We start from the raw sequence: 26,148 nt of genomic DNA on the forward strand, positions 1-26,148 counted from the left end.
CCAAGCCTGAGTAAGGCATAGTTTGGGGAGGAGAGGGCAGACGAGGAGGAGGGACAGGAAGATTAAACCACTCCTGACAGCAACGGCAAGAAAATGAGCTGGCTCAGCCCTGACCTCCAACTACACCCATGGATCAGTCATGAAAATAATACACATGATGAGGATAGCTTTGCTCGACCTTTAAAAAAGGTCAACTACACAAGAAAACAATTTGAATGGAAATTTTCCTGTCTTGAAGAATTTAACAGAAGTGAAGATTTCTTTGGATATAAGCTATATAACTGTGTCTCTTTGAACTTTCGGATCAACCATAATGCAGAATGAACTACTTCAAAGATGGGAAATTTTGCTCTACCTGCCACTTAATACTGGGAATCAAATGAGAAAAAAAAACTGGACCAGTCAGTAGTGACCACATCCAAATATCCAAACCAATGTTTCCTAGCAGACCTGCTAGCATAACTAACATTTTTCATAATTGACATGTATTCTCTGTCATACTTCAGGAGACTATTAACTATAAACAAAACCTTATTTTCTATGTACTACAGTACATAGTACATATATATACCATAGTACATAGTATTATGTAAAGTACTAATACTATGAAAACTTCTCAATAGCTATCTGCAATACTAAATATTTAGTAAATAGTAAGCCAAAATCTTACCATACACTTAGGATGAAAAATATTCTATAGAAATGGCTCCTGGTTAGTTTACATGTCAACATCTACTGTATGTGTCTTTGAAGTCACATTTCTTAAACCTGCTGACAAATCTAGTCATCATTACTAGCACTGATGACTCAATATACTGAAAACTACAAAGCAAATTCTGTTTTGCTTCATAGTTCACCCAGAGAACTCTAATAGAAACCCTGAGTCCAAAATCATTCCTCTTGGTGGTGCTGTATGAAGTAATAGCAGAAGCCAACTTTCAGACAATTGACTGTGGTTGCAGTATTAGCCTTATAATGAAGTCTTCTTTTGGTTTGTGAATAGAGCAAGTCTGGCGTGGCAGTTCACAGTCACACAGCACACAGAAAATGTCAGAACATAACTCTTGCAGTCAGTTTTCTGATAATAACTGCAGTTACTTACAACTCTCAGAATCTGTTAGGAGATTCAGTGAAACATCTATTAATACATTTCTGGATTATTTTCACTTTCTTTCCTTTCCAGAAGAAGCTTTCTAGAAGAAGTTAGCCTTAATCTTGTCCCATTTTAAAGCTTTCAGTACGTCTATAAATGCTGCTTTAATTACCTACTTCTTGCTTTGGCAAACCACAGTTATTCTTTGAACTCAAACCCCAGAAATACCAAACACTTTTTATTCAAACTTACACACAGATGAGAGTAATTTTTCAATCACAAAAGCTCTAAGAGATTTCAAGCAGCTTCCAGTCAATACTGTTTCAATCAAGAGTGGTATGAATCCCTGAAGTCCATGTTTATTTAAGTAGTTAGTGGTGGCATTATTATGAGCTGGGTTAAATTCTTCATAGTGCTAACACTGCACATACAGAAGTCTACCTGCTAATATATCAAGGACTATGGATTTTGCTTTGTTACTCTTCACATAGACACCAGACAGATTTCATGATGTATGCCCACAATTTTGTAATGAATTTTGCTTTCAAACAGCACCCATTTACAACAGAGATGATGTTCCCCATTAGTGCAAACAGCATCATCAGAATTATGATGTACATCATCCCAGTACAGAATTCAGGTTAAACAGATTCAAAATCCAATGCACCAAGAGATAGAAAGTAAATCAAAAGTGCAAATTTGCTTGTACAGCTAAATATTGCCAAGATCAGGCTATCGCTGAACAGTTTTTCACTATCAATCCAAAACATTTTTTGTTCCAAGTCCCTTATTTTACAATCTCAACTCAAAAGACTGGAAGATACGAATAACAGATTTGCCACATTAGAAATGTTAAAAAAGAATAGGTAAATTAGTACCACTTCCTTGACATGTAGATTTGTCCACCTACTTATTCAATTAACCATTTTGAAAGTCAGTCGCTACTACATGAGATTGCTTTTCAGAGGCAAACAGAACTATCACCTCTGATTGTATAATCACTTCCTTTTCAAAGCTGAAGAATAATTTGCCCTGTTCTGAAAGGTAGCTTCAACTTCATAGGTGCAGAGAAACTGCTAAGAAGATGATTATTTAGGAATCAAGATATTGGAGAATCATCAGCTAGATATAATACTATTTGATGCTAATTAGATTAAGGCTACTACATTATGTTTATACAGTATTTAGCTATTTTTGTAAATCAAATCCTTTAAATATTGTTTATAGACACAGCATTATGAAAAAAATTCATCTGAAATACTTACACCGTAAGTACTACTGGATCCTAGGATATTTCTACACCCACATTTTAAAGGATAATCTTTCAAATGATTTAAATACAAATAAGCAGCAATACCACAACTGCATACTATTACTACATTATATGGCATATAAAGAAGACACGTCTCAAATCTTCTGTAATACACTATATACTATAGTCTTAGGTAATCTGCTTTTGACTTGTAGGTAGTTGAAATTTTACTGATAGACATAAATGACTAAACCAGACTTTGGGACTTGCGTGTAGATGAACAGTAGCACTTAATACCCAGAAGTCAGCAGACTTACAGGAAGAGATCATTTGTGGGATTGTGCTCACCAGTGACTCAACATATAGAACATGTCTATTTATTATAATTATTTTTGCTGTTACCAAGATTAGCTTTCATCTCTTTTGTCTGGCAGAAAACACTTTCTTCACTTCCAGCATCAATTTAATTGTGGGATACTCAGAAGACAAGTAATGATGACTAATACAGCAGGACGTTTTCCTGTATTTGTAAGAAGCTCTGAAAAATATCTTGGTTTGACTAATTCTTTTTCAGTTTATGACAGTACAGTTTAGGAGAACTAATAGACACAGATGCAAGTTGTCATTTGCCTCCTTCTAGCAGGATTTGTCACCCTGGAGAACAAGATGCATTTTAACAGTGTTTTTATACCTACATGCTACTAAATCTCTCATTATTTTTGCACAAAAATAAAACAGTACTTCCTGTAAGCAAGCACTTAATTCCACACTACCTTCCCTAACAATGCATGTGCTTTAAACTTCTGAATCACAACACACAGCCCCAGATAAAACCTTGTAAAGAGTTTGACCTATAGAAGTTTTACTGATGCTGCTGACGGCTGATTACGGATGGACATGGAAAGTGTCACAGAACCCCAGAAAGCCACATACATACTCACCATAAAACAGTTCAGTACTTGCTGTGGGGTAAGGCTGTCTCTTTTTTTTCTTTCTTTAATTATGGATTTTATCAATATTGATACCAATAATGAGAAGAAGTAATTTGAGATTAACTATGACACATACTATTTCTAATGTATTCCAAATACACTTCATTTTAGATATCTATCTAAATTTCCCCAGAGTGACTTAAGAGCTGTGTTTCACTCTTTTTTTATCCCTACGGATCCTCATCTCTAAGATCCAGAAAGATCAATGGATTCAAATGTATTGTTACAACACAGCTCGCCCTCATTCCATGAAGTACTCATAGAGTTAAAAACAAATTTAAAAAACCCAATAACAACAAAAAAAAATAACTCAGGCTACACAGAGAGCATCTTGGACTCTTGAGTATTAACAGTACTGATGACTAAACTGAAAAATGGAAAAGCAGATCCACTTTGTCTGACTATAATATGTGTGGAGTATGGAAGAGGACACACTAGCTTTCAAATTTTGGCTACTGGCTTAGTCTTAGTTTAATTTTAGTTCTAGTCTTAGTTGTGGGGTTGTATAAAGAACAGAGGTTCAAACAAGCAACCAAGACATTTTCATGCACAGATAAAAGCATTTTGGTCCACATTTGAGCCAGGGGGAGTATGAAATTATCCATGAAGACTTAGTTATAAGATATATATATAATATAATATATATATATATATATATATAAAATATATTTATAATATATATATATATATAATATATATAATATATATAATATATATAATATAAATATAATAAATATATATATTATATATATTATATATATTATATATATATAAAATATATAAATATTATATATATATATATATATATAATATAAGAATGCTTTGGAGAATATAAGAAGGCTTTTGGAGGACACTGAAAAATATTTTTAGGTGGACATGGCCTAGACTGTCATTACTGCTTACATAATGTGGTGCAGAATGAGAACTGGTCACCTATATTCTCACAGATACTTAGTAAAAATGAAAAGTAAAAACAATTAAATAAAGAACTCCTAGAAGATCTTTTACTGAGTCAAATGTATAACCTTGTACAACCTGCTGCACCTAAAGCTGTTCTCAGGGACTGAGAAGCACAAGTTTATTTCACTTTCTGTTCTCAGCTGACTCATATGCTGTACATGGTCCAACTTGCTGACAATTCAGTTGTGGTGTGGGCAACACCTAGATTTTCAGTTTGTCTTGTAACTTTACTCCTTCATTATTATTATTACTATTATTATTATTTTAAAACCAGCTGGTTTTACTACTTTGTGTTCCTGTTCTGTCTCTCCTTAAAGTACAGGGCTAGAAACCTACAACAGAGATATGTATTTATATATGTATATATATTGCAGCTTTATACTGACATATTTTTATCTTCAATTCTATCTCTAAGCTTGCTTATAAAAAGTAGACTTCATAAACCAGGCAGGTGGGCATTCATCTGTTTTGCTGTGTTCAAAATTGACAAAGATCCAGTATTTTCTTCACCAAAAAAAAGAACTATAATAACTCAAGTACTTCCTCCGTTTCATACAAGTGATAAGTGAAAACATTACATGCTGTTCTACTTAACATCATGCTTTCACTGTATGTATTTGCATATACTATGATTATCGAAAGCTGAGTGTTGGGCCCAAATGCCCACTGCAAATAGCTGGTTTATTCTCAGGACATTCAGTATCATTCCAGATTAAAACAGGTACAGCAAAATGAATCACTCTGTTTATTGCCTTTATTGATCTGCCTACCCATTCTTCAAATGCCCCATTCCCAACAGTTCTGGGAGGTAATTCTTAAATGACTGCAGAAATAATGGAGTGGTGAGGCACTAGACCATGCTGCCCAGAGAAGCTTTGGATATCCCATCCCTGGAGGCATCCGAGGCCACGACAGATGGGGCTCTGGGCAGCCTGATTGAGTGGAGGTGTTCCTGCCCATGGCAGGGGTTTAGAACCACATAATCTTTAGGTCCCTTCCAACCCAAACCATTCTATGATTCTTAACAATATTCATGATTTAGAACTCTCTATTGTTCTTCACTTGAAAACAGATGTTTGACACACTTGAAGTTCTGCACACCTCTTAAGAAATTTTTAAAGGGTAATACAATACAATTAAAATATTAAAACTCCCTAATAACTTTGCATTGTGTGCATTTTGCAGGACAAAATTCACTGGTCCACAAAGAAGACAATACATAATTCTTTGACATATTGTAAGATTTATTATAATTATTCTTAAAGTACCAATAAGTAACCTAGATCATCAAAAGAAAAACCTTCTATGCCATACATTCCACTTAATTTACCACAGCTGATGATATTCCTCTTACCTATATAAAACTGTCATGAAATTGCATTTACAAAATGTATGCAGTATTTTCACTATACTGTATTGGTTTATGTTATCCACAGTAGGCCACTCTTATGTATTCAAAGGGGAAGGTCCTGCTGGAAAAATAATTTGTTGCAAATGCACTTCTACTATGGCTAGAAAAAAACAGGAGGGTATAAAGATTTTGAAAGGAACAATGGGAAATAAACTCCTATGAGCTAACTTCACAAGTATTACAGTTATACTGTAGCAAGCAGACTGGTTTCTTTTGATATTGCAGAAGTCAAACTAGTTTAACAATCTGAATGTAAGGCATCTGCTTTCTTGTCTATTGCATATATACAGATGGGCATAGTTATTCATGTAAGTGTTAAGATATATTCATAGAATGGCTTGGGTTGGAAGGCATCATCCAGTTCCAACTCCCTACAGTGGGCAGGGCTGTCACCCACTAGATTAGGGCCTCAACCAACCTGATGTTGAACATATTCAGGGATGGGGCCTGCAGCTTCTCTGGGCAGCCGGTGCCAATGCCTTTGAGTAAACAATTTCTTCCTAACATCTAATCTAAATCTCCTCACTTTTAATTTAAAATAATTCTCCTTGCCCTATCATCATTACACTCTGTAAAATGTTGGTGTCTCACTTGTTTATAATCTCCCTTTAAGTAACAGAAGGAAAAATAACACCCATTCCTACTAAAAGATTATGGCTTTTGAATGAAACTGTTGAAGCTTCATGCTTACATCAACATTTCCTGCAAATTAACTGCATGTGTTATTAAGAAAATAATTAGTGTCACTATGACTACACATGAGAAGAGCAGAGAATACCAGCACATACACATCTCACTCTGAAAGCAACACCTCCTTTTTATTACCATGGAAACTACAACAGATAAAGAGACTACAACACTATTTGATAGAGCAAATTCTCAGCTTGTACAAAATGTTATTTTACAACAGTCACCACCATTAGCTGTGCACTGTTATTAGCAATGAACAAGAGCCCGCATGCTGTGCTTGTAGCATCCTCACTGTCACCATCACCACTGCTGAAATGCACCACCCACAGCCTCACTGTGCTGCTCACATCTACTGTTTGGTCTTCATAAACATCCAGCTAGTGTCAGTGAACATCAAATGGTGCCATTTTTTCCATATGGAGGAATTTAGTGTCACACTACTGCTTGACATGCTCTTCCATGTCAGATGCCATTTTATCAGGCTGCCCCTCAACTGCCATCTGTCGCATGACAACAACATCTAACAGAATATTAGTGGGAAGGTTCCAACTCTATTGCCGTATCACCAAGATCCACCTCCGATGTCATGGGCCAAGATAAAATAGGAGGCACTGCTTTTAAAGCTTTTGAAGACTCTTTCCAAACCATGAAGAAAATGGTATCAGAAAATATGTGACGCAGAGTAACTGACATTGACTCCACCAAAAATCATCTTCAATATCAAGATTTATTAGCCTTTGCACAAGCTGCTTGTATGGCTGGCTGAATGTAGCACTACATCCTTGACCTGCAACTACTGAAAATGGGAGAAATTTGCCATGAATACTTGGTTTACCATGATACAGAACTCAAATGAAATGGAGAAAGTTGAAACTAAAGGAAATTGAGAGATAGTCAACTCTCCAACAAAAAAGAAGAGAAACTTAGAAATCACATTATTTCTTGTTCTGATTGTTAATTTCCCATGAGTTTCTGAGGTGATAGTTCATGGCAAGACATTTTTGTTACTGTACTGGAAGACTACGTTAAGTTTCAGAGGGTGGTGTAAATTTGAAAACCCACCCTGGTGAAACAGGTGTTAGTGGTCCTGCTGGGAGATATTAAGTGTGTTCTGCTGACTTGCTGTTGCACGTGGCCAGTTACCTCACCCAGATGCAAGGGACATTCCATTTTTCTGTGGAAATTATTGTATGTTTCAGAGTGTTAAGCAAAATCCACTGACACGTATACAGATTCAGTTTGTTTTCTAATAAACTTGTGACTTGCTATAAAAAAATTTAAGGAGCATTTAATGAAAATAGCTATCAGTGATCTGTGTAACAACAATCCAAAAAAGTGTTCCAAACACAGCATTGACCATATTAGCAAATTAAAAAGTGATTTACTGGAGGCATTTGGGGAGAATTTTACCTTAGAGTATAATAACTACTGGTATGTAAAAGGCCTCCCAGGCAAAAATTTTTAGGAAATGATGCTGAAGTTATTTAATTAGTTTTTTTTGTTTGTTTTATTTTGTTTTGTTTTTTGAGAAAAGGACAGTGGTGTTATTTAAAACTGAAATACCTTCCACTTCCTTTTTTTAACAAGTATGATGGAACACGTACACCAAATTCTTCTAGTATGCACTCCGGACACGAAACATGAACAGTAAAGTCAGAAATGTAAAGGAAATTAATGTCCCAAATACTTGGAGAATTCAACAGACATATGTACTGACCTGCTGATAAAAGAATGTATGAGGTCATTATAAAGGTTAGAGTACGAGCTGGGGTGTGTATTGATTTAAGAAAATACAAAAATGGGAAATGGATTCCTTTTAGAATATATTGCTGTCAGTACTGTCTGGAATATCGAAGTGACAGCTGGTGTTCCAGATATCTTACGTTGCCCCTAATCTGATGCTTTGAAAGCTTGGAGTGAATGAGAGGTAATGTCAAATGCAAGTTGTTTGCTGTTTCTTGTATTAGTATATATCAACAATCAATTTGTTAATTCAGATACTCTATGATTCTAATAAAGCTTTTATTTAATTTTTAAGATGCCCAAACATGATTATGAACATCTGTTGACCATTTAATACATTAAAACAAACAAATACAAACCTACAAACCCCCCAGAACAATTAAGACAATACAGAATTTTCCTCTGCTTATCTGCAGTGGTACATTCTTGCTTTCCTTATCTTTCGTTTTTACTCTTTCTTCTTTCTGTGTTTTATCCTACATTTGCTCCACCATAGTCTCTACAATAGCCACTACAGCAGAAACTGTATTTTGTAGAACACAAAATACGGTGACCATATGTGAAGTGATTTTGTGCTGCTGTGAGAGAAACAGTGAGTAGAAAGTGTTGGATTTTTGGTTGGAACACAGTGTTGGACTTGGCCCTGATTAAGCTCCTGGCTCTGGATTCAGAAAGCCATCGAAGAGTATTTCATCATCTTGCACAAATTTCTTAGGAACCTAAAATATGACTCCACAGCAGCCAGTATCAAAGGTAAAGTCTAGGCAAGAATTCTCTTCTAAGGTCTCAAAGTAACACCGTATCTTAGTGCTCCAACCTCCACAGACACGTGGCCATGAGCACTGTGAAAGATCCCTGTACATGAACTAAGAACGCAAAACTGAAGATAAATGCTACCCTAGGAGGACATTTTTTAACATAATGATAAAGGGGACTCTGTTCAAACATAGTGTCTGGTTTTTTTTTGGTTTTATGTTTTTTTTTTTTAAGCAAACTATCACTCTAGCAAGCACGTCTACAACTTCTTTTTCAGTTATGCAATGCTTCTGAGTCAGCAAGGTGTCAGTGTCTAAATATTTATGGAGCGTGGCAGCTTCAGAAAATTAGAGGGCAGTGTGAAAATGCACACTTCTCTAAAACAGAGTAGTTTCTCTCCATTAGCTCAAAAGAGAGTCTACAACAGAGCATTCATTTACTACATTTAATCAAACTTATGAAAGCATTCCAGTTCTCTCCTTCAGCACTATTTAGTGTATGGCAACTTCATTTAGCTCATCAAAAAAGGCAGCTTTTACAAGTACAGGCAGTTACTGACAGTGAAGGAATGAACTCTGTCAAAGATAAGAAAATGTATAAACTATGGGGCATTTCAGTGCATCTCTTGAGTTTTGCAAATGGAGTCCATCCTGTTGGACTTCATGCATTCTAACCACATTACACTCTTGACTATAGAAGAAGCTATACTGCTGCAGCATGTGAGGGAAAGACTACAAGAATTGGGTATCTTCTGATCTTTTAATTTCATAAACATTCTGATGTTTTTCTTAGATATACTTTTAATATTACCTTGAAAATATATTTATAGAAAGTTCAGCTAATCAGAATAACAGTGATACAACTATTTGTTAATAAAGACCTCTGAAAATACAGACTAGAGGTTTCTGTACATCTAAAATTATGTGGCTGGTCTTCCTACAGGAACCAGAAGTTCCTGGAACAGGAACAGGAACCCAGGGGAATTATGTAGGAAACAATATAACACACCACCAATTTTCCTGTATATTTAGTCTAAATCTTAAGGTAAAAAACCTCAAAAGAAAGAAAAAAAAGTCAATGATGAATTAATACCACATTCTAATTAAACAAGAAATCATTAAAAACTATAGGTATAGTTCGTATGGTTGAAAAAATCTTATGAAAGATTCAGGCTTTCACTTTGACTAGTGGACCAGTGCACCTGTGCACTGTAATTTATACCATTTGGTATAATATAAAAATAAATATTAGGGCTAAATATATATTAATATGCTCATACACATGCTACTTAATTATCTATCTCTTGATATATGATCATACACATGGGAAATGTTTTCCAAATTCTTCACAAGATCTTGTGTTTGGCATATCAGTCAAGAAAAATATAAGCACCTATAAGGCAATGGGATATCTGCTCTTACATTCAGTAGGACGAGGATTTCTCTTGAATTCTTAACCAAAGCTATAACAGAAACAGCAGAAATACTTGAGCCTGTAAAAGGTCTGAACAAATATTGCTTGTCATTTCACTTCCAGTTGTAGCCAATGAAGAGTGAAGCGTTGGAGGAAGTAGTGTTATAAATAATTACCCAAGTGTTTTCAAATTATAAAATACAGTCAATACTATCTGAAAAACAAGCATTTCCTGGGATTTGGAGGGGCCACATATCTTCAAATAGGTTAATTTATAAAATGTAGCAGTATCAATCTTTCAAAACTGTTTATGCTAAGAAATCCTAACAGAGACCTCATATACACAAGATCTGTGAAGACACCCTGGTACATATGTTTGCTGTGAACTGGGGTTGCTGATTTGTCTATAAACTAAGTGAAAACTTCTATAAAAAAACTAACTTAAAGTCATTATTGGGAGGAATTACTGAACAAGTCTGTGAATGACAAGCCAAAGATAACATAAGACTGGGAGCAACCTATGTGCGCAGATAGAATACACAGAAGTGCAGCCTTCTAACTTTGTGACCTATTATTTATTTCTCATGCAAATAGGCCTCAGTACTGAAGTGTGCAAACCCTGAGATAAAGAAAATTCTTATGGTTATTTTTTCCATAGAGAGAAATGTTGATGGTATACCCCCCCATTATAATTCCAGATAAACTTGGAAAAATCAAGTATGAATAATTCAAACAAGGTTCCAATTAGCTAGCAGCACAAGCCTAAAGAAAGCATATTAATATTATTTATTATAATAGAAATAAAGATGGCTAAAAGCTAACAGTTAGAATATGAACATATTTGTATTTCAGAAAGACCTCTCAAATTCAACTTCACGGACTTCACAGGTTTTATCCAGGATTCCACCAGAAAGAATCGTGAAGAACCACATACACAAACAGATACACTGCCTTGATATCAGCTCTTCAAAAAGCAGAAGTAGCTTTTGATCAGTTTGTGAGGTTGAATACAATCAAGTCTTCACAAAAAAGTGTATCTTAGATTGACTCTGAAACTGTATCCTGCCTGGACTAATTCATATCCAAACACCAGGCCAACTTAAAATAAGTTCAACTTTAAAAAAGTATTGCTCTGATTTATGTCATAAGATCATCTGTTGATCATATGGTCAGCAGATTCCTCAGGCCGGGAGTGTTTTAAATAATTCATACACATCAGAAAGCTGCCAAACAGATTACTGTACTTGTACTGTTTATTTATACTGAAACAAAAAAAGTACTGTATTCTAACAATTTGTGTACTAAGTTTCAGGTCAAAGTGGATTTAAACAGAATTTACATTTTAAAAAAGAAGATTTTGTTAATATTTTAATTAACCTGAGAAAGAGTCTTTACATGAAAAGGGATTAGCTAATGCTATTGAAATAAGCAGCCATTGTCATATCTTGCCTATTTTATTACTAGCTTAAGCCAGTTTACCTTTGTGTACCTTAACAGTCTGTGATACGGTCATAAGCGCTAATAGGGTTTGCATTTAGAGTTGATATCAGAATTTAAGACCAGTTCAATATCACCAAGATGTTCACTAACACAGCATCAGGAAGGTGAAGCTATCTCAAGCTATTCCAGGCTAGTCACATCCCCAGTCTTCTGACAGACAGGGATTGGGTAGAGATGGTTGGTAGAAAAGTAAGTGCAACGAAAGAAACACGCCTATTCTGCACCAAGACTCATGGTTTTGTATAAGAATATAGGAGAAAGAATATGTTTTTTTCCCCTGAGAAATCCAGTATGTTTCATTATGTGGAAATAACAGTGATCACAACAGCGCATAAAAATATATACTGAAGAAGCATGCAAAGTGCTCTCTAATTTCCCTAATAAAGTAACTGTAGGTATTTGGGAAAAACAAGAGGAATGGAGACAGGAAATTTAGGCAGGGCCACTTTTTCTACCTCACACACCTCTCATACTGACACTCTCAGAGAGCAAATATTGACCTGATACTCCATGGCTCTGAAGCAACAGTGAATATTAATATACGCCGTTGAGGAAAGGGATTTAAGTTGACAGGATTTGCAAAAGGGTTGAAAAAGGAGTGGGTTTACACCTGTGGGTGTAATCAAAGAGCAAGGTTAGTTGGGTTTGTGCGCATAAAATTCAGTGAGTTTGAATATGGTAACTGCAAAAGGCACTTAAAAAATAATCAAGAAGATTGGACATTCTTTCCACGAAACAGGCTATCACTTAGCTACTGCAGCTCCTCTTAAGCAAAGTTGAGAGGCAGAATGAGAAAATACTCTGAAATATTCTGAGAAAATGATCTGGACTGATCATATTAGTTTAATTATACACCTACTTTCTGTTCTTTCCTCTGATCTTCTAACACTGCATTTTGTTTTGAAAGTAGTGCAATATTGCTGAAAAGAAAACTCTGTCTGGCTTCAAGTTTTTGTATTTCTATCTCCAACAGGAGAGCAGAGGGAGGTTATCAGGCCTTTTTGTATGAGATTGACAATTACAGTTACAGAAGAGGATGGTTTTTGTTACCATGTCAGCTTGTAATTAACACACTACATTGTTAGGACATTCTGTGGTACTTTATTCTCCTTTCTTCCAGTCTCTCTGCTATAGTGCCAAGTTTTGAAATACTGGATATACATAAGCTTAAACAAGATGATTCAGCATGGTTATCTAGGCATCACATACCACATAAAAACTCCAAAAGCTTGATAATTTGTTGGATATTATTTACAATAATTTTAAGCACATGTGAGAAGATGAGTGTATTTTGATCCTCCTCTCCTGCAGCGAAATTCAAAATACAAACCCTGTTCCACTTCAACACTACTAGTTGCAATCTCTTCCCTTTTCCATTAATTACAGTGTAAGCCACAACCCTCTTCCACTTTATGTGTTGCATAACCAACAGCAGCTTACAGATGTTTGTGCAGTTCCTGCACCTCCCATAAAACATCAAGGTGCTTTTTCCAGCCCAGCCAAATAAAAGAGAACAGTATTCCTACTTGCTGTACATCTTCATGTATTATTTTCAGGTCTTGGTGTTTCAAGCTCAAAATTGTGTTCGTTTCTTCTTTTCTAAATTCAGTCCCTACTTACCCTAGGAGCAAAGAAAGTAGCTCTGGTAATTCTAGAGAAGTACAGATATACTTGACTGGTGTGGATGTGCAGAAAACATAAAACTCACATAATGACAAAGGTCCCACAATCCTCCATTCATCAACAAGAGGCAGAGAGAGCAGCTTTAATGCCTTTCAATAAATTTCAAGAGAATAAAAATAGAGTTTCATCAAAACTACACAGAATACTTTGTATAGATGCTCCATGTGCACTACACACCAACACATATGCCTATATAATTTCTTGATAATCTTGCATGTTACTGAAGCTGCAGAATCTACTACTGATGCCATCTGGACATGGTCCTGGGCACTCTGCTCTAGCTGTCTCTGCTAGAGCAGCTGTTGCACCAGACAACCTCCAGAGATGACTGCCAACCTCAACCACTCTGTGTTGCTCTGACAGGCAATGGCAAATTACCTTCGGAGAAAGATCTATGAAGAATCTTCGGATTCTTCTTAACAGTTAAGAATACTCTTCTGTGAAAAGTCTACCACTCTGAAGGAATCCAAAATTCACAGACAGACATAGATAACAAAAGAGTATAAGATAATCTAAGTAGAAATATTGTAAATAGAGTGGTCATGAAGTCTTTAAATAGAAGAAACTCCTCAACCATAATCATAACAGAACTGGCACTTTACCACATTTCCAAAATAATCAAGCACTTGATAAAAATCTAGAAAGCTGACAAAATCTCAAAATTACCAGAAAGTCTTGTTTGGATATGCCGTAAAAGAAAACTACTTCAGAGATTGTTTATTTTCTTGTAAGGCTTAAATATGCATTTTTGCTGTTCAGCTAAATATCACGCACTTCTCTATTTTTAAAACCAGTAAACATTCTAGACATTCCTAGTATTTATAGCATATTCTCCCTATAGAAGAAGATGAAAATACACCATCATGAAGCACACATATTTACAGTAATCCTGCTGCTGCTGTCCTGGGAAAGTGTATAACTAGAATCAATAAGTGCTTTCTAAAATGTGTATCGTAGTCAATTAGTGTGTATGCATTTGACATACATGGTTGTATTAAAACTTTTCAGTTCATTTCTATTAATTGAGCTTCCAAGGCCATTATTCATCATCTCTTTGTGTCATAAATATACATATGATAAATTATAAAACTTCAAGTAATGTTCAAATTACATTTTTGAGGGGAAAAAAAACACAGAAAACTGAAGAGAAGGGAAAGCTGGGTGGGTGGAAATGGCAAGATTGCCAACCGCATCTTTTCAAAGAAAAAATAATTCAAAGTATATGTCAGTCACTAATATTTAAACATAAGTAACTCCAATGTTTCATTCTGCCAATGCAATTTAACATAATGATGTTTTTGATCAAATTACATGCCTGACAAACATTGCTGAGGAACAGGGAGGTGAGTGAAAATGGATATGCCTTGATGTCATGGAGGTACTGGAAGGCAGGGGAGTTCAAGAGATTGACTGGAGGAAAAGAAAAATTTTGAAGGCATTTTTCTTGTTTGCTTGCTTTAAGGAAGAAAAAGATCTTTTTGTTTTCAGCAATCTTAGCCTACAGAAGCAGAATGCACATAAATCTAATTCTAGCCCTAACCAAGCAACCTTCAGCAAGCAAACCTAACCCTAGATGAACTTCTCAGTAGGTTTAATGAGATTGATACCATCACAATGTAAGTAATTCTCATGACACGACTATTTCATTAACATCTAGATGACTTATATTCATGTGACTCGACTCATTAATAGGACAAGGAATTTGTAAGCCTAAACAAGACGACTAATAACTGCATGTGATTTATTTTTAATGAATAATGTACTTCTTCCAGTACAGTGAAATAAGAACCAAGATGTGTCCCTGTGGCATTTTCTTTTATGACTTCAGAAAGTCAAATGCAGACAACTTGGGGAAATATCCAGTTCACTGCCTGATGTAAGTGAGTAACTCTGAGCTGTTCTGTGAAGAGGGATTGTAATAAAATCTGTGGTTCTTTTAATGTTCTCAGATCTTCTCTGGATGTAAAGAGAAATGCTTGTTTCAGTGCAGAATAAAGAGATCTAATAAAAAGCCAAACCAGAATCAAATCATGTAAAAAACAAAAGTGATTATTTGGTTGCTTTCTCCTCCTCTTTTCATGACTGCAACATCCTTTGGCAAGATTGATGAAGTTCTCTTTCATTAGCTTTCTCTCTCTCTCTCATGATAAAAGCCAGCTTACTCTATTTATCTGTGCAGCTCTCACACCATCTACGAAGTCACCCCAAAAGTAATGCCTCCTATTTATTTCCATGGAAACTACAACAGAGACAAAGAGTCCAATAACACTATTTGATAGAGCAAATTCTACACTTTTTTCCCCAACACAGTCCCCCACATCAGCCAATTTTCAACAGTGATTAAGAGAAGCCTGTATGCCCCACTCATGAAAATCTGCACCAGTGGAGGTGACCCACTGTTTCACAGCTGCTATGATGACATAGTTGATAGGAAAATGTTGCCTGTGCAGTTTATTTTTCATTATTCCGAATAGATGAAAGTCAGAAGGTGACAAACCCAGACTCTAGGGTGGATGTAATAGGACTGTTCACCCAAGACTGGCAATATGCTCCATGGTCTCCAAACTTGGCATTATTGTGTTGCAAGAGAAAAGTTGTCTTTGTCTCTGGCTTGACTCTGGAAGTTTGAGCCTTCAGCTTAGGCAGCATCATGATGTAGTGGTCAGCTGATGGTTTGTTCAGTTTCCAGGAAATCCAGAAGCATGACTCCTTCCCTCTCCCAAACAATAGGGCACCTCACTTCATGTGTTGAGAACTACATCTTGAACTTACTCTTCAATGGGAGTTCACATGTCTTTACTCCATGGACTGCCATTTTGACTCTGGCCTGTAGTGCTGACACCACATCTTAGCACTGGTAATGATGTGATTCAGGAAGCTGCCACCTTCAGCCTTGCATTGGTTCAATACATCCAGACAAACTGAATGCATACATACAGTATGCATACAATGTTCTTTCAGTTCCTGTGTGAGTATACATGGGATGCACCTGACACAAACTTCGCAATATTACAACATTGCCACCAACATTTCCAATGTATTGAATCCAATATTCAGCTCCATACACAGTTCGCTTTTTGTAATCCACTGATTCGGGCAGAAGAGCAGATTGAGATGCTCCTCATTTTGTGTGACAGCTGTGCATGACTATCCAGAATGTGGCTTGTATTTCGTGTCATTGTCACCACTGCTGCTCTCAGACAGCAGAAATAAGCTTTGGAGCCCTATAAATCTGGACAGCATTCCTAAATGGAAAGGTATCTTAGTGGTTACATTCCTATCATCAACCAAGGAAATTTTGGAGATTTCAATGGAATAGCCTGTTCGAACACTCAATAATAATTGTGCACACTCAGAAGCTATTTTGTTATATATTACACAGAATATTGCATGTACTGGCATGTGGCAAATGTGTTAAAGAAATTCTTCCCTAGAACAGGGCCGGTCACTCATTGAGGGAGTGGATATGGGGTTGGTTCTCAGACGGGATGTCTACAGTCTGAGCATGCCTAAGAAATGACAAGATTTTTCCAAGACAACTTCAGAAAGACAGAAGGCTCCTGGCTGTAGCAGCCTTGGAGACATCCCTTGGAACGCCAGTGAGGATACAGGTTAAATGCAAACCAAACTCAATGAGGAATCTCAAGAAGCATTCATAGTTAAATGCAAACCAAACTCAATGAGGAATCTCAAGAAGCATTCATAGTTAAGTCAAAAATGATCTACTTGAAAGTATTATCAGAAAGTGGGAACTTTGAAAACGTGTCACACTGAGAAGTGTCATTACTTCCAAAAGCATCTGCTTAGATAGTAGAGCTGAGTAAGTCTTGCATGCTTCAATCCACAATGTCACTGTTCTAAGGAAAGAGAGAGTAGAGTATTTGCCATTTGAGTGTTGCACCAATGGATTTTAAATTCACAGTGTCCAAAAAAGAATAGCACAAGGCTATTCTCTGCCAAACCATAAGAGCAGGATTCATAAGTGTAGGATTAAGCCATAACTAGAAACTTGGTAGGAGGGGGCCAAAGAACATAAGCCACCTTGTTGTGACAAATTCTTGCTGGGGAGTGGGGAGTTTGATACTTCAGCCTGCTTATAAGGACCAAGGAAGAACTGAGTGCAAGGACAGGATCAGCTATTAGTGCAAAATGCCCTCATAAACCACCCCTCTATGTATCATCCCAGTTTTAGGCCACGTGAGGTTATAGACAATACGGGCAGTTATCAAGAACAATGTTGAGCCCTTTGAACAACAAAAATAGACCAGACTCCAAATTAAATAACAGAAACAGAAGTTAAATGTGGACTTTTAATTACAGCAGATCAGGGTCTACTCTGAAAATAAAGGATCTCTAAGATGGAGGAAGCCTATGAGAGAAAGTTTCAGTCGTAACACAATCATGACTACTCATCTTAGGGCCAGGTCCTTTATAGAAAACCTGCTGGGTGAAAGTGAGGAGGTTAGAAATCTTACAAAAGCAAATAGAAAGTGCGGGGAAAAAAATCCAGGGCTTTCTTCACTCAGCAGAAGAAAGTGAATGAAGTACTGCAAAGACAGAATTGGGACCCCAGAATCCTTGTAGATGGAACCAAAAGAAAACAGTAAGAACCACCAAATACATCAAGATGAAGCTATCCCTTTATATATATTACAATTATATATTCATTCATACACATATTCCCCTCATATATAGCTTCAGATATCTGATTTAGAACACACGTATTGCTAATACTGTGGTCAGCACTGATGTTACTATCTCTTCGCTACAATGAATTTTACCAGTCAAAAAAATATCCCAAAGATCAAATAAGAAGGAGACCAAAACGGTTATGCATCATAATTTCAGAGTATTTAGTCAGTGAATCACTACACAGGTGATGGCCATCCTCAGTTACAGTGGTATTGTACAATACAGCTTTCTTTGCTAAAGTACCAGAGAGAACAAGCTGCCCTGATGTGACATGTGGGGACAGCAGACTTCCAGGCTGTGATGAACTCATGCACTTAGATGGCAGACAGCCCTAGAGGTAAGGCTGTCACCTTTGATGCAGTAAGGCTGCACATCCTCATTTCCAGGGTTTTCAGCATCCTGAAGTGCTATATTTATCACAATATATACAAATACTGCAACAGCGCTATGAGCTGAACAACTGCCATTCACCTCTGAAATCTCATGACAGAAGATCTTAAATTATTAAGACGCACATACAAACAGTAGGGGAGAAGTCTGAGAATGAAGTGTCAGGAGACTTACAGAGCAGAAGGTAACTCTGAGATGATAAAGGAAATTCCCATGTTAGTTGTACACAAAAAGACAGAAAATAAGGCATTTGATCCGTGTTACCAGGAAGTTGACTAACAGGAGCAGAAATTATGATGATCAACATTTTTATGCCTGTATGCATGCTGTGTTGAAATGCAGAAGTCCCTATGTGCTCTTTTTGATGATGTACAAGTTAAAAACTTCCCTAGTAAAGTATGCATGTTCCCAATGTGGTCAAGCCAAGTAGCTGATGAGCCAAATGTAATGCTATAACACGATGGAAATCCCAGCAATGACAGCACAGCAGCAAAATTCTATGCTGCAGCAAGTAAGGAGCTGCTCAAATGCAACAGGTGTAGGTACAGAAACAAAGGAAAAAAAAATATCTTACCATGGAAAAGCACCAGGTACACAGCGATCTCCTGCAAGATACTCTTACTTCCACTACCAACCCTTAAATGAGGTCTAGGATCCTGGCTCCAGCCCTTCTGAGGTACACTGAGGTACACTGCATGTATCTGAGCTCCCCTGAGTTGGTCCTCCTTCCCACCATATGTTCAATCACTGGTTCAAGCTGTGACTTAGCATTTCCACTTCAGTGAATTACAACAATCTAGAATACAGATATACTGCCACTGGAAAAAGGATCTCATCTCTTTCTCTATTCCAGATCTGAATGTTCTCATCCAAATAAAAATAACCTTTCTTAGTTCCCTATGTGAGCAGAATTCTTAACCTTCCTCTGATCTTTTCTATGCAGTCCCTCATATAACATCTAGGTATATTCTTTGCTTTCCACTAAATAGTTCCGCTATGTTTTGACAACTTTTTTCTATGTACCACAGCTAAAACATGAGCTTTCCTACATGTAAACACTAGAAACCTCTCAGAGGAGCTCATATTTTAATTTTTACCATTTTTCTCTGGTTTTATTGAGAACATTTCCATAAACATACTGCAAACTTCTCATCTAAAAGTACTTTCATTTCTTCCCTTTTCAGAGCTACCCTATTATTGAAAACCAGATCTCCTTCCCTACCACAGAGGTTAGGGAAATGAGCCTTTGACTTTGTCCTGCCAACACTTCAAGATGCCAACCCTTTAGTGGTATTTTTTAACAGAGATCTGCCCCAGTAAAAGCCTTGTCCCCTCTCCAAGGCAAACTGCATCCCCAAAAAAGAGCTATCAACTCAGAAGACTCCTTGTATATTTTTTTAATCTGATGAAGGACAATAGAAGTTCAACACACCTTTTTGTTCAGAATTGCCAGATGCTACTGCAATAGCTACAAGATTTAGATTTCATTATCCTGAATAACTATTTGGAAAAAAAAAACAAAACTACTTTTCATCTCTTTTCCTTTTTGAATATAATAAATGAATCACTTACAAGCACAGACCTTTGGGAGATGAGAATCATGGCTTGTTTTGTATTTACCAGTTATTCTTTGTTTTCCATTCTTGAGGAGTTGTTAATGGCTTTTGTGTTCATCTCCAAGAAAAAGCTCATGAGTGATGCATTGCTTCCAGTTCCATTCCAGGCAGCTTCTGTTTCAACCTACTGAAAAATCTTCCTGAAAATCTGCTAAGCATAATGGTACTCCCGTATTTTACAATGCAATACTTTTACTTCTCCTAGACTCAATTACATGGAATAGTGTACACTTCCATTGAAACACTTCAGTGTTTCATTTCTGAAATCTGCACACAAGCAGGCACTGCAGAAATACAGGAACTAGATTACTAACTTATGTTCTGTTTCTTCATGCACACCAAACCTGCAAAGCTGACAAAACTCAAATCTCCCATTTCCTTTGTATTTTCAGAAGTCTCTCATAGCATCCAGTCACGAAATATGTGAAGATTCACTAATAGCCACAGGCTGACAGCAAGAATTTAAACAAAAAGATGCCACTGGACTGCAAAATAAATAAGACGGGATTTGTTTTTAAAACTAATACAAAATTTTCAGTTGCAACAGCATATTTTTACACAGTCAACTTTCTATGTATACTTCTATGCCTCATGCTTGTGTGGGAGGCTCACCTGGAGCTGCTCAAGAGCATAGAAAGCACATAAGTTACTCTTACTAGAAAGTAATGCCAACAAGAAAGTTACAAGAAAGTTACAAGAAAGTAATGCCTTCTATTCATTTCCATGGAAACTACAAAAGATACAAAGATCATAATAATGCTATTTGAAAGAGCAAATTCTCAGCTACCAAATGCTATTTTTAATACAGACACCACTATTAGCTGTACATTTCCAAGAGTGACCAAGAGCCTGCATGCCTCAATCGTAAACTTCGTGTGCATTTGGAATATGCCTTGTCTATCAAATTACTGTCGCCACTGCTAAAACGCACCACGTACTGCCTCATTGTGCTCACAGCCATTGTTTGGTCTCCATAAACATTCAGCAACTTTTGGATATTGTCAACCTGTGTTATTTTTTCCACACAGAGGTATTCAATGACACCTCATTGCTTCATACACACTTTTCTGTCAGACGCCATTCTGTCAGACCGCCCTTCTGCTGCCATCTGTTACATGGCAACAAAACGCAATGGAACATTGGTGGGAAGGTTGAACCTCTACTACCATACCACCAACATCTGCCTCTGACATCGTGGGCCAACATAATGAAACAAGAGGCAAACTGCTTTAAGAGGAGCCCTCATATTCATGTAGCCGAAAAAAAACACAGACTGCATGAAGAGGTAACAGAAATAGTTCTGTAAAATTATGAAAGGAGAATAATGAAAGTGTCACGTTAAAAAATTTTCAGTTTATCACTCTGGGTCTCCTGCATTTTCTCTGCCATCCCTATGATGGATCAAATTTGGTATTTTGTTTGGTTACTACATGTTTTATAGGATTTGTTTAGAGATCAAATACTGGCAATCTTCCAGTACGTTTTTACTATGTTCAGCAACAAAAAAATCTGAATTCATTCTTTTGGAACAGTAGATATGATAAATGTAAATACTTCACAATGTATTTTCTATCCATTATATTTTCCTGCTTTTTCTAATGGTGTTGGGATTTTCAATAAAAAATAAAGAAACAGATGGCTTACAAATAAGCAGAAAGGAATAACCATTCTATTACATCAAAACATAAAACCTTGAAAGATTAGTATTTTAAAAAATAATAAGTATTCTAGGTTTCCTTAACCGATGAAGTTACGGAATAATTAATTAAAGGAAAAGATAGAAATGAATATGGCATTATTTCCACAAAAGGGTTTGAAAGCGATATTAAAAAAAAGGCTCAAGGGCCATGTTCCTCTTTGAGTGGAATAGCTGAGAAAAAAGAAAATGGCAGATTGTGTATGATACAGAAGACAGACAATGTATCCTGAAATTAATAGAAAGCTAAATCCTTATTATAATACTTCATAGTAAATACCAAAACCATTGTACAACTGTGGGTTTATCCAGGAGAAGAAAGTCTCACCAGTTAATGACAGTTAATGGGAAAGCTAACTATGCAGAAACTGAATACTGCTGGAGTTTACAGGTTATTATTTTCATAAACTTGGACCTCTGGAGCTGGTTTAACTGGTCTACAAGTTCTTCTGTATTGCTGCCAACGTGACAGGCAAGTGCAAGACACTGCAACAGATTTAACTAAAAGAAAACTAAAAGAAGCATTGGAAAAAAAATAAGAAAAGATGTTTATGAATTAGGGTAACAGCTTAACTGAGATGTTTTAAAGATTATTTGAAAGATGAAATCAATGGCAAAAGGAAAGCAAAATGCTGACTGAAACAGAATTGGGGGATACTGGTAGTGATTAATTATGAATTGATATAGATATCACCTACAGTGTAGATGAACATCAAGAATTCTCAGCAGTGGACAATTCATGTCAATATTCTCTAATTTAAGCCAATAAAATCTGTTAGACATCACCTCCTGGAAAGGCTATCAAGTAACAGATAAGTACAGAAAACATTATTTCTTAATTATAAGTCATGAGAAAAGATCATGAAAACATATGTGAAAGAAGGGTAGTGGAATTTCTGAGGTTAATAAAGGAAAAGAATGAAATTAAGGCATTGAATGAATGGCTGTCATGCATAGGAATATTAATGAATTAATGGCTATCATGCACATAAAGTAGCGTGATTACTGCTGACATACTGACTGATGTTCTAATTGTGACAGGACATAATTTTACATACTAGCAAATTTCAGATGTAAACTGACTTTGACCACTGCATTTATTTATTTATTTATTTGTTTGTTTGTTTCTTTGTTTGTTTGTTTGTTTATTCATATCTTTGCGTGTTACAAATATCTAGGAGTTCACTGCCCCAGGGAGAAGAGACTTGGTTTATCACTGCCTAGTGGGCTAACATGACCTGAAAATGAGATAATAAGGCGTCTTCTACTAGGTTATATGAGTGAACAATACAAAGGAGACAAATAGAGAGCAGGTGCAGTATCTGGGTTCTGAGAGAGGCTTTGAAAGCTGACAAATTTGAACTACTTTACCTTCAGAACATTTTGAATTTCCTAGCTCGGTTGAAGAAATCAGCAGTACAAAACTGTTATTTCAAAGCACAGGAAAATAATCTGATCAGACACAGAGATAAAGCAATAAAGTGACTAAATCAAAAAAAGGGGAAAAATTATGTTATTTCTATCAAGTTGAAATGGGTAAAACTGATGCTTTAGCACTGTGCAAACACCAATCTGAGATGGTGTACAGGTGCGAGTGTTTGAGGGGCCCATTTGCAAGCCAAAGCACATGAGACAAAAACTCTGACCTGGCTGAGATCAGAGTTGGGTTTATGGGAGAGAGAAGATAGATGCAAAGAACCCTGCAGGTACTGCTGTAGCACGGGTATGCACTGATCATGCTTCCCCCATAACTGCAGTGCAGAGAGATGAAATCCAGAATCACTGCGTCTCATAAAGATTTACCTGCAAGAAGGGAAGATGCCATTTTTTTGTGGGTTTTTTTTTTTTTGGGGGGGGGGGGGGGGAGGGGGAGGGCTAGGGGTGGGGTGTGTGGGTGGGGGGCAATGTAAACACTGCTGGAGTTGTCCCTGCAGCTTGGCTTTGTCTCATGGAAATGAAGTTAGATAGACATCAGAGCAGTGAGTCCCTCAGCAACCCTACATGGTCATTTGCCAGTTACATGACCGGGGGAAATCATATCACTTTTCCATGCTTTTGTCTCTTCTTGTTTACCTTGTCTGTCTGGAATGGCAGGTTTTAATGTGATTAGAGTAAAGAGTGATTATCTCTCAATCTGTATGTGTAATATTAGAGTTCCACACTGAAGTTCCCAAAGTTCTCAGCCAGGGCCACTAGGTGCTGCTGTAATATGAGTAATTAAAATAATAACTATTATTAAGGAGATTTCCTATATTCTTGCTACAGAATGTTTCAAAAACCCTGAGAGCCAGAGGAGAAACTTATTCTTACCCTCCACATTTTGTGAAAAGTAAGAATGGGAAAAAGCATGATTACTTATTTTGCTGAAACTTAAAATTCTTCCTTCCACTTTCCATAGCCTTGTGGAAAAACACTGCAAATATATTCCATCTTTTAGGAATGCATTGAAAAAATGCAAAATTTTTATTTTTTATTTTTACCTCAAAGCCTAGCTGTCATACAAGCTCACCCAAACCATGATGCTACAAAATCCTTGACAGCTGCACAACTGTGCACCTTTTTCACTTACTATTTGGCTGTGAACACAGGCAAAGTCCTCAGCATGGGGGAGCATGCTTGCAACTGCAAATGATTCAGCAAATGCTCGGTGATGTTACTGATGCTCACATTTTGTACCTGCCAGTTCCATGGCCTTCTAATTAGGCTTTATCTTATTAAATTTAGTTTAGTAACCATAAGCACAGTAGAAGATTAATCAGACTCGTATGAATCACAGTCACAGAGTGCTTGTTGCCTGAGTGTATCAAAACGTCTTTAAGCAGCTGCCAGTGATAGCTCAGAAAGTTATATGACTAAAGTGCTATTTCTGAAAGTTGTGGAGTCAGTGCATCTAACTGGACTTCACAGTGGGCAATCCAAAGGGCTATTTATATTCAGAAATAATTTGGCAAGTCTTGTACATCAGACCAGTTTTCCAGACACAAAGACTCCACTTAAAAATTTATTCTTGGATTTATCACCCTTAAAAATGAAGTTGAATGAAATTATGTGGATAATCAGGAGAACAGGTTCACTAAGGCAGTTCTGGATTCATTAGTACTAATGACGTTTTGCTGCTGGGTTACATCAAGACCCAAAGTTAGCAAGCACAAAAATGAAGATGCAGACACTAAGTATACATGGAAAAAAGAAATATAAAGAACAGTATGTGAGAATTAGGACTGTACACTAGATATGGGACAGAATATTCACCATTTAAAGAAATCACTGTTAGAAAGCATTTTAGAAAAATGCAGAGATGCCAACGCACACTAAGAATATATGTTATTCTTACCATTTGAGACTGGCTCCGGGGACAGCCATTGATATCTTCAACCTTCTCATTTGCTAAACAGAAACAGTGAGGTGAGAAATGAGAAGTAAACAGGGAGATAAAAGTTTTCTCTCCAGCCCCAACCTCGGCAAAACAAAACAAAACAAAACAAAAAACCCACACACACCAAAAAGAAAGAGAATAAGCAGAACAGACACAGTGATAAAGTGCACGGGGTTTTGTTGACACAGAGCTCCTTTCTAAGTAAAGCTCCGTCGCACAGTAACATTTCTTGTTAGCAGCAGTTGCTTCCACATGCCAAATCATGCAAAGGGGGAAGTGTGAAGGAGATTGCTGCTAATTCTTCAGCCCCTGCAAAATAACTGCTGACATGAAATCTTCCGCAATTGTCTTTGTAGGGTCAGGATACAGTTTCAAGGCAGCCCAGAAAGTATGAGCCACTCCAGCTAACGAAATGCACACATGGGAGACATACGGCTTAATGGAGCATTCATTTCTGACAATTCAAAGTGTGTAAGATACAGTTCTGGCCATTTAAAGTATGGTTAAACAGACAGTTCCAAACATGCTCACATAAACATATTTTTTAATTAAGACAAGGATGAACCACACAAATATCAGAGACATATGGAGTCAGTCAAATCATATTATTCCGGGTTCATCTTATTGTTAAATACATTCAACTTGAATTACATATTCCCCCACGCAAAGAGCTCACAGTACTTCTCCGAGCCTGGGTCTTACCGATGATCTGGATGATTTCTGCTAGCAGAACTCCATCTGCAATGTCCTGTTGCAAATCCTTGATCAACCGCTTGTGGCCAGATTTTGCTAGGTAGTGGTTAGCCCAGTCAGTGTAAATCTGCAGAGCAGAGGGGAGGGCAGGACGGAGAGAGGGGAGAGGGAAAGAAGACAATAAAAATTCTT

General features: G+C 36.7%; 1 protein-coding gene across 2 annotated transcripts in view; it reads right to left on the reverse strand.

The window, feature by feature from the left end:
• Nucleotides 1–26,148, reverse strand: part of NAV3 (neuron navigator 3) — a gene marked incomplete at both ends in the record, with an annotated part of 252,259 nt that overhangs the window by 151,096 nt on the left and 75,015 nt on the right. For both annotated transcript variants that reach the window (XM_079541743.1, XM_079541742.1), the window contains 2 exons: nucleotides 25,222–25,274; nucleotides 25,966–26,083. In XM_079541743.1, the coding sequence (XP_079397869.1) occupies nucleotides 25,222–25,274; nucleotides 25,966–26,083 (171 nt within the window). The remainder of the gene's footprint in view (nucleotides 1–25,221; nucleotides 25,275–25,965; nucleotides 26,084–26,148) is intronic.

The sequence above is a fragment of the Tetrao urogallus genome (genome assembly GCF_951394365.1).
Source record: "Tetrao urogallus genome assembly, chromosome: 1".
Lineage (NCBI taxonomy): Eukaryota > Metazoa > Chordata > Aves > Galliformes > Phasianidae > Tetrao > Tetrao urogallus.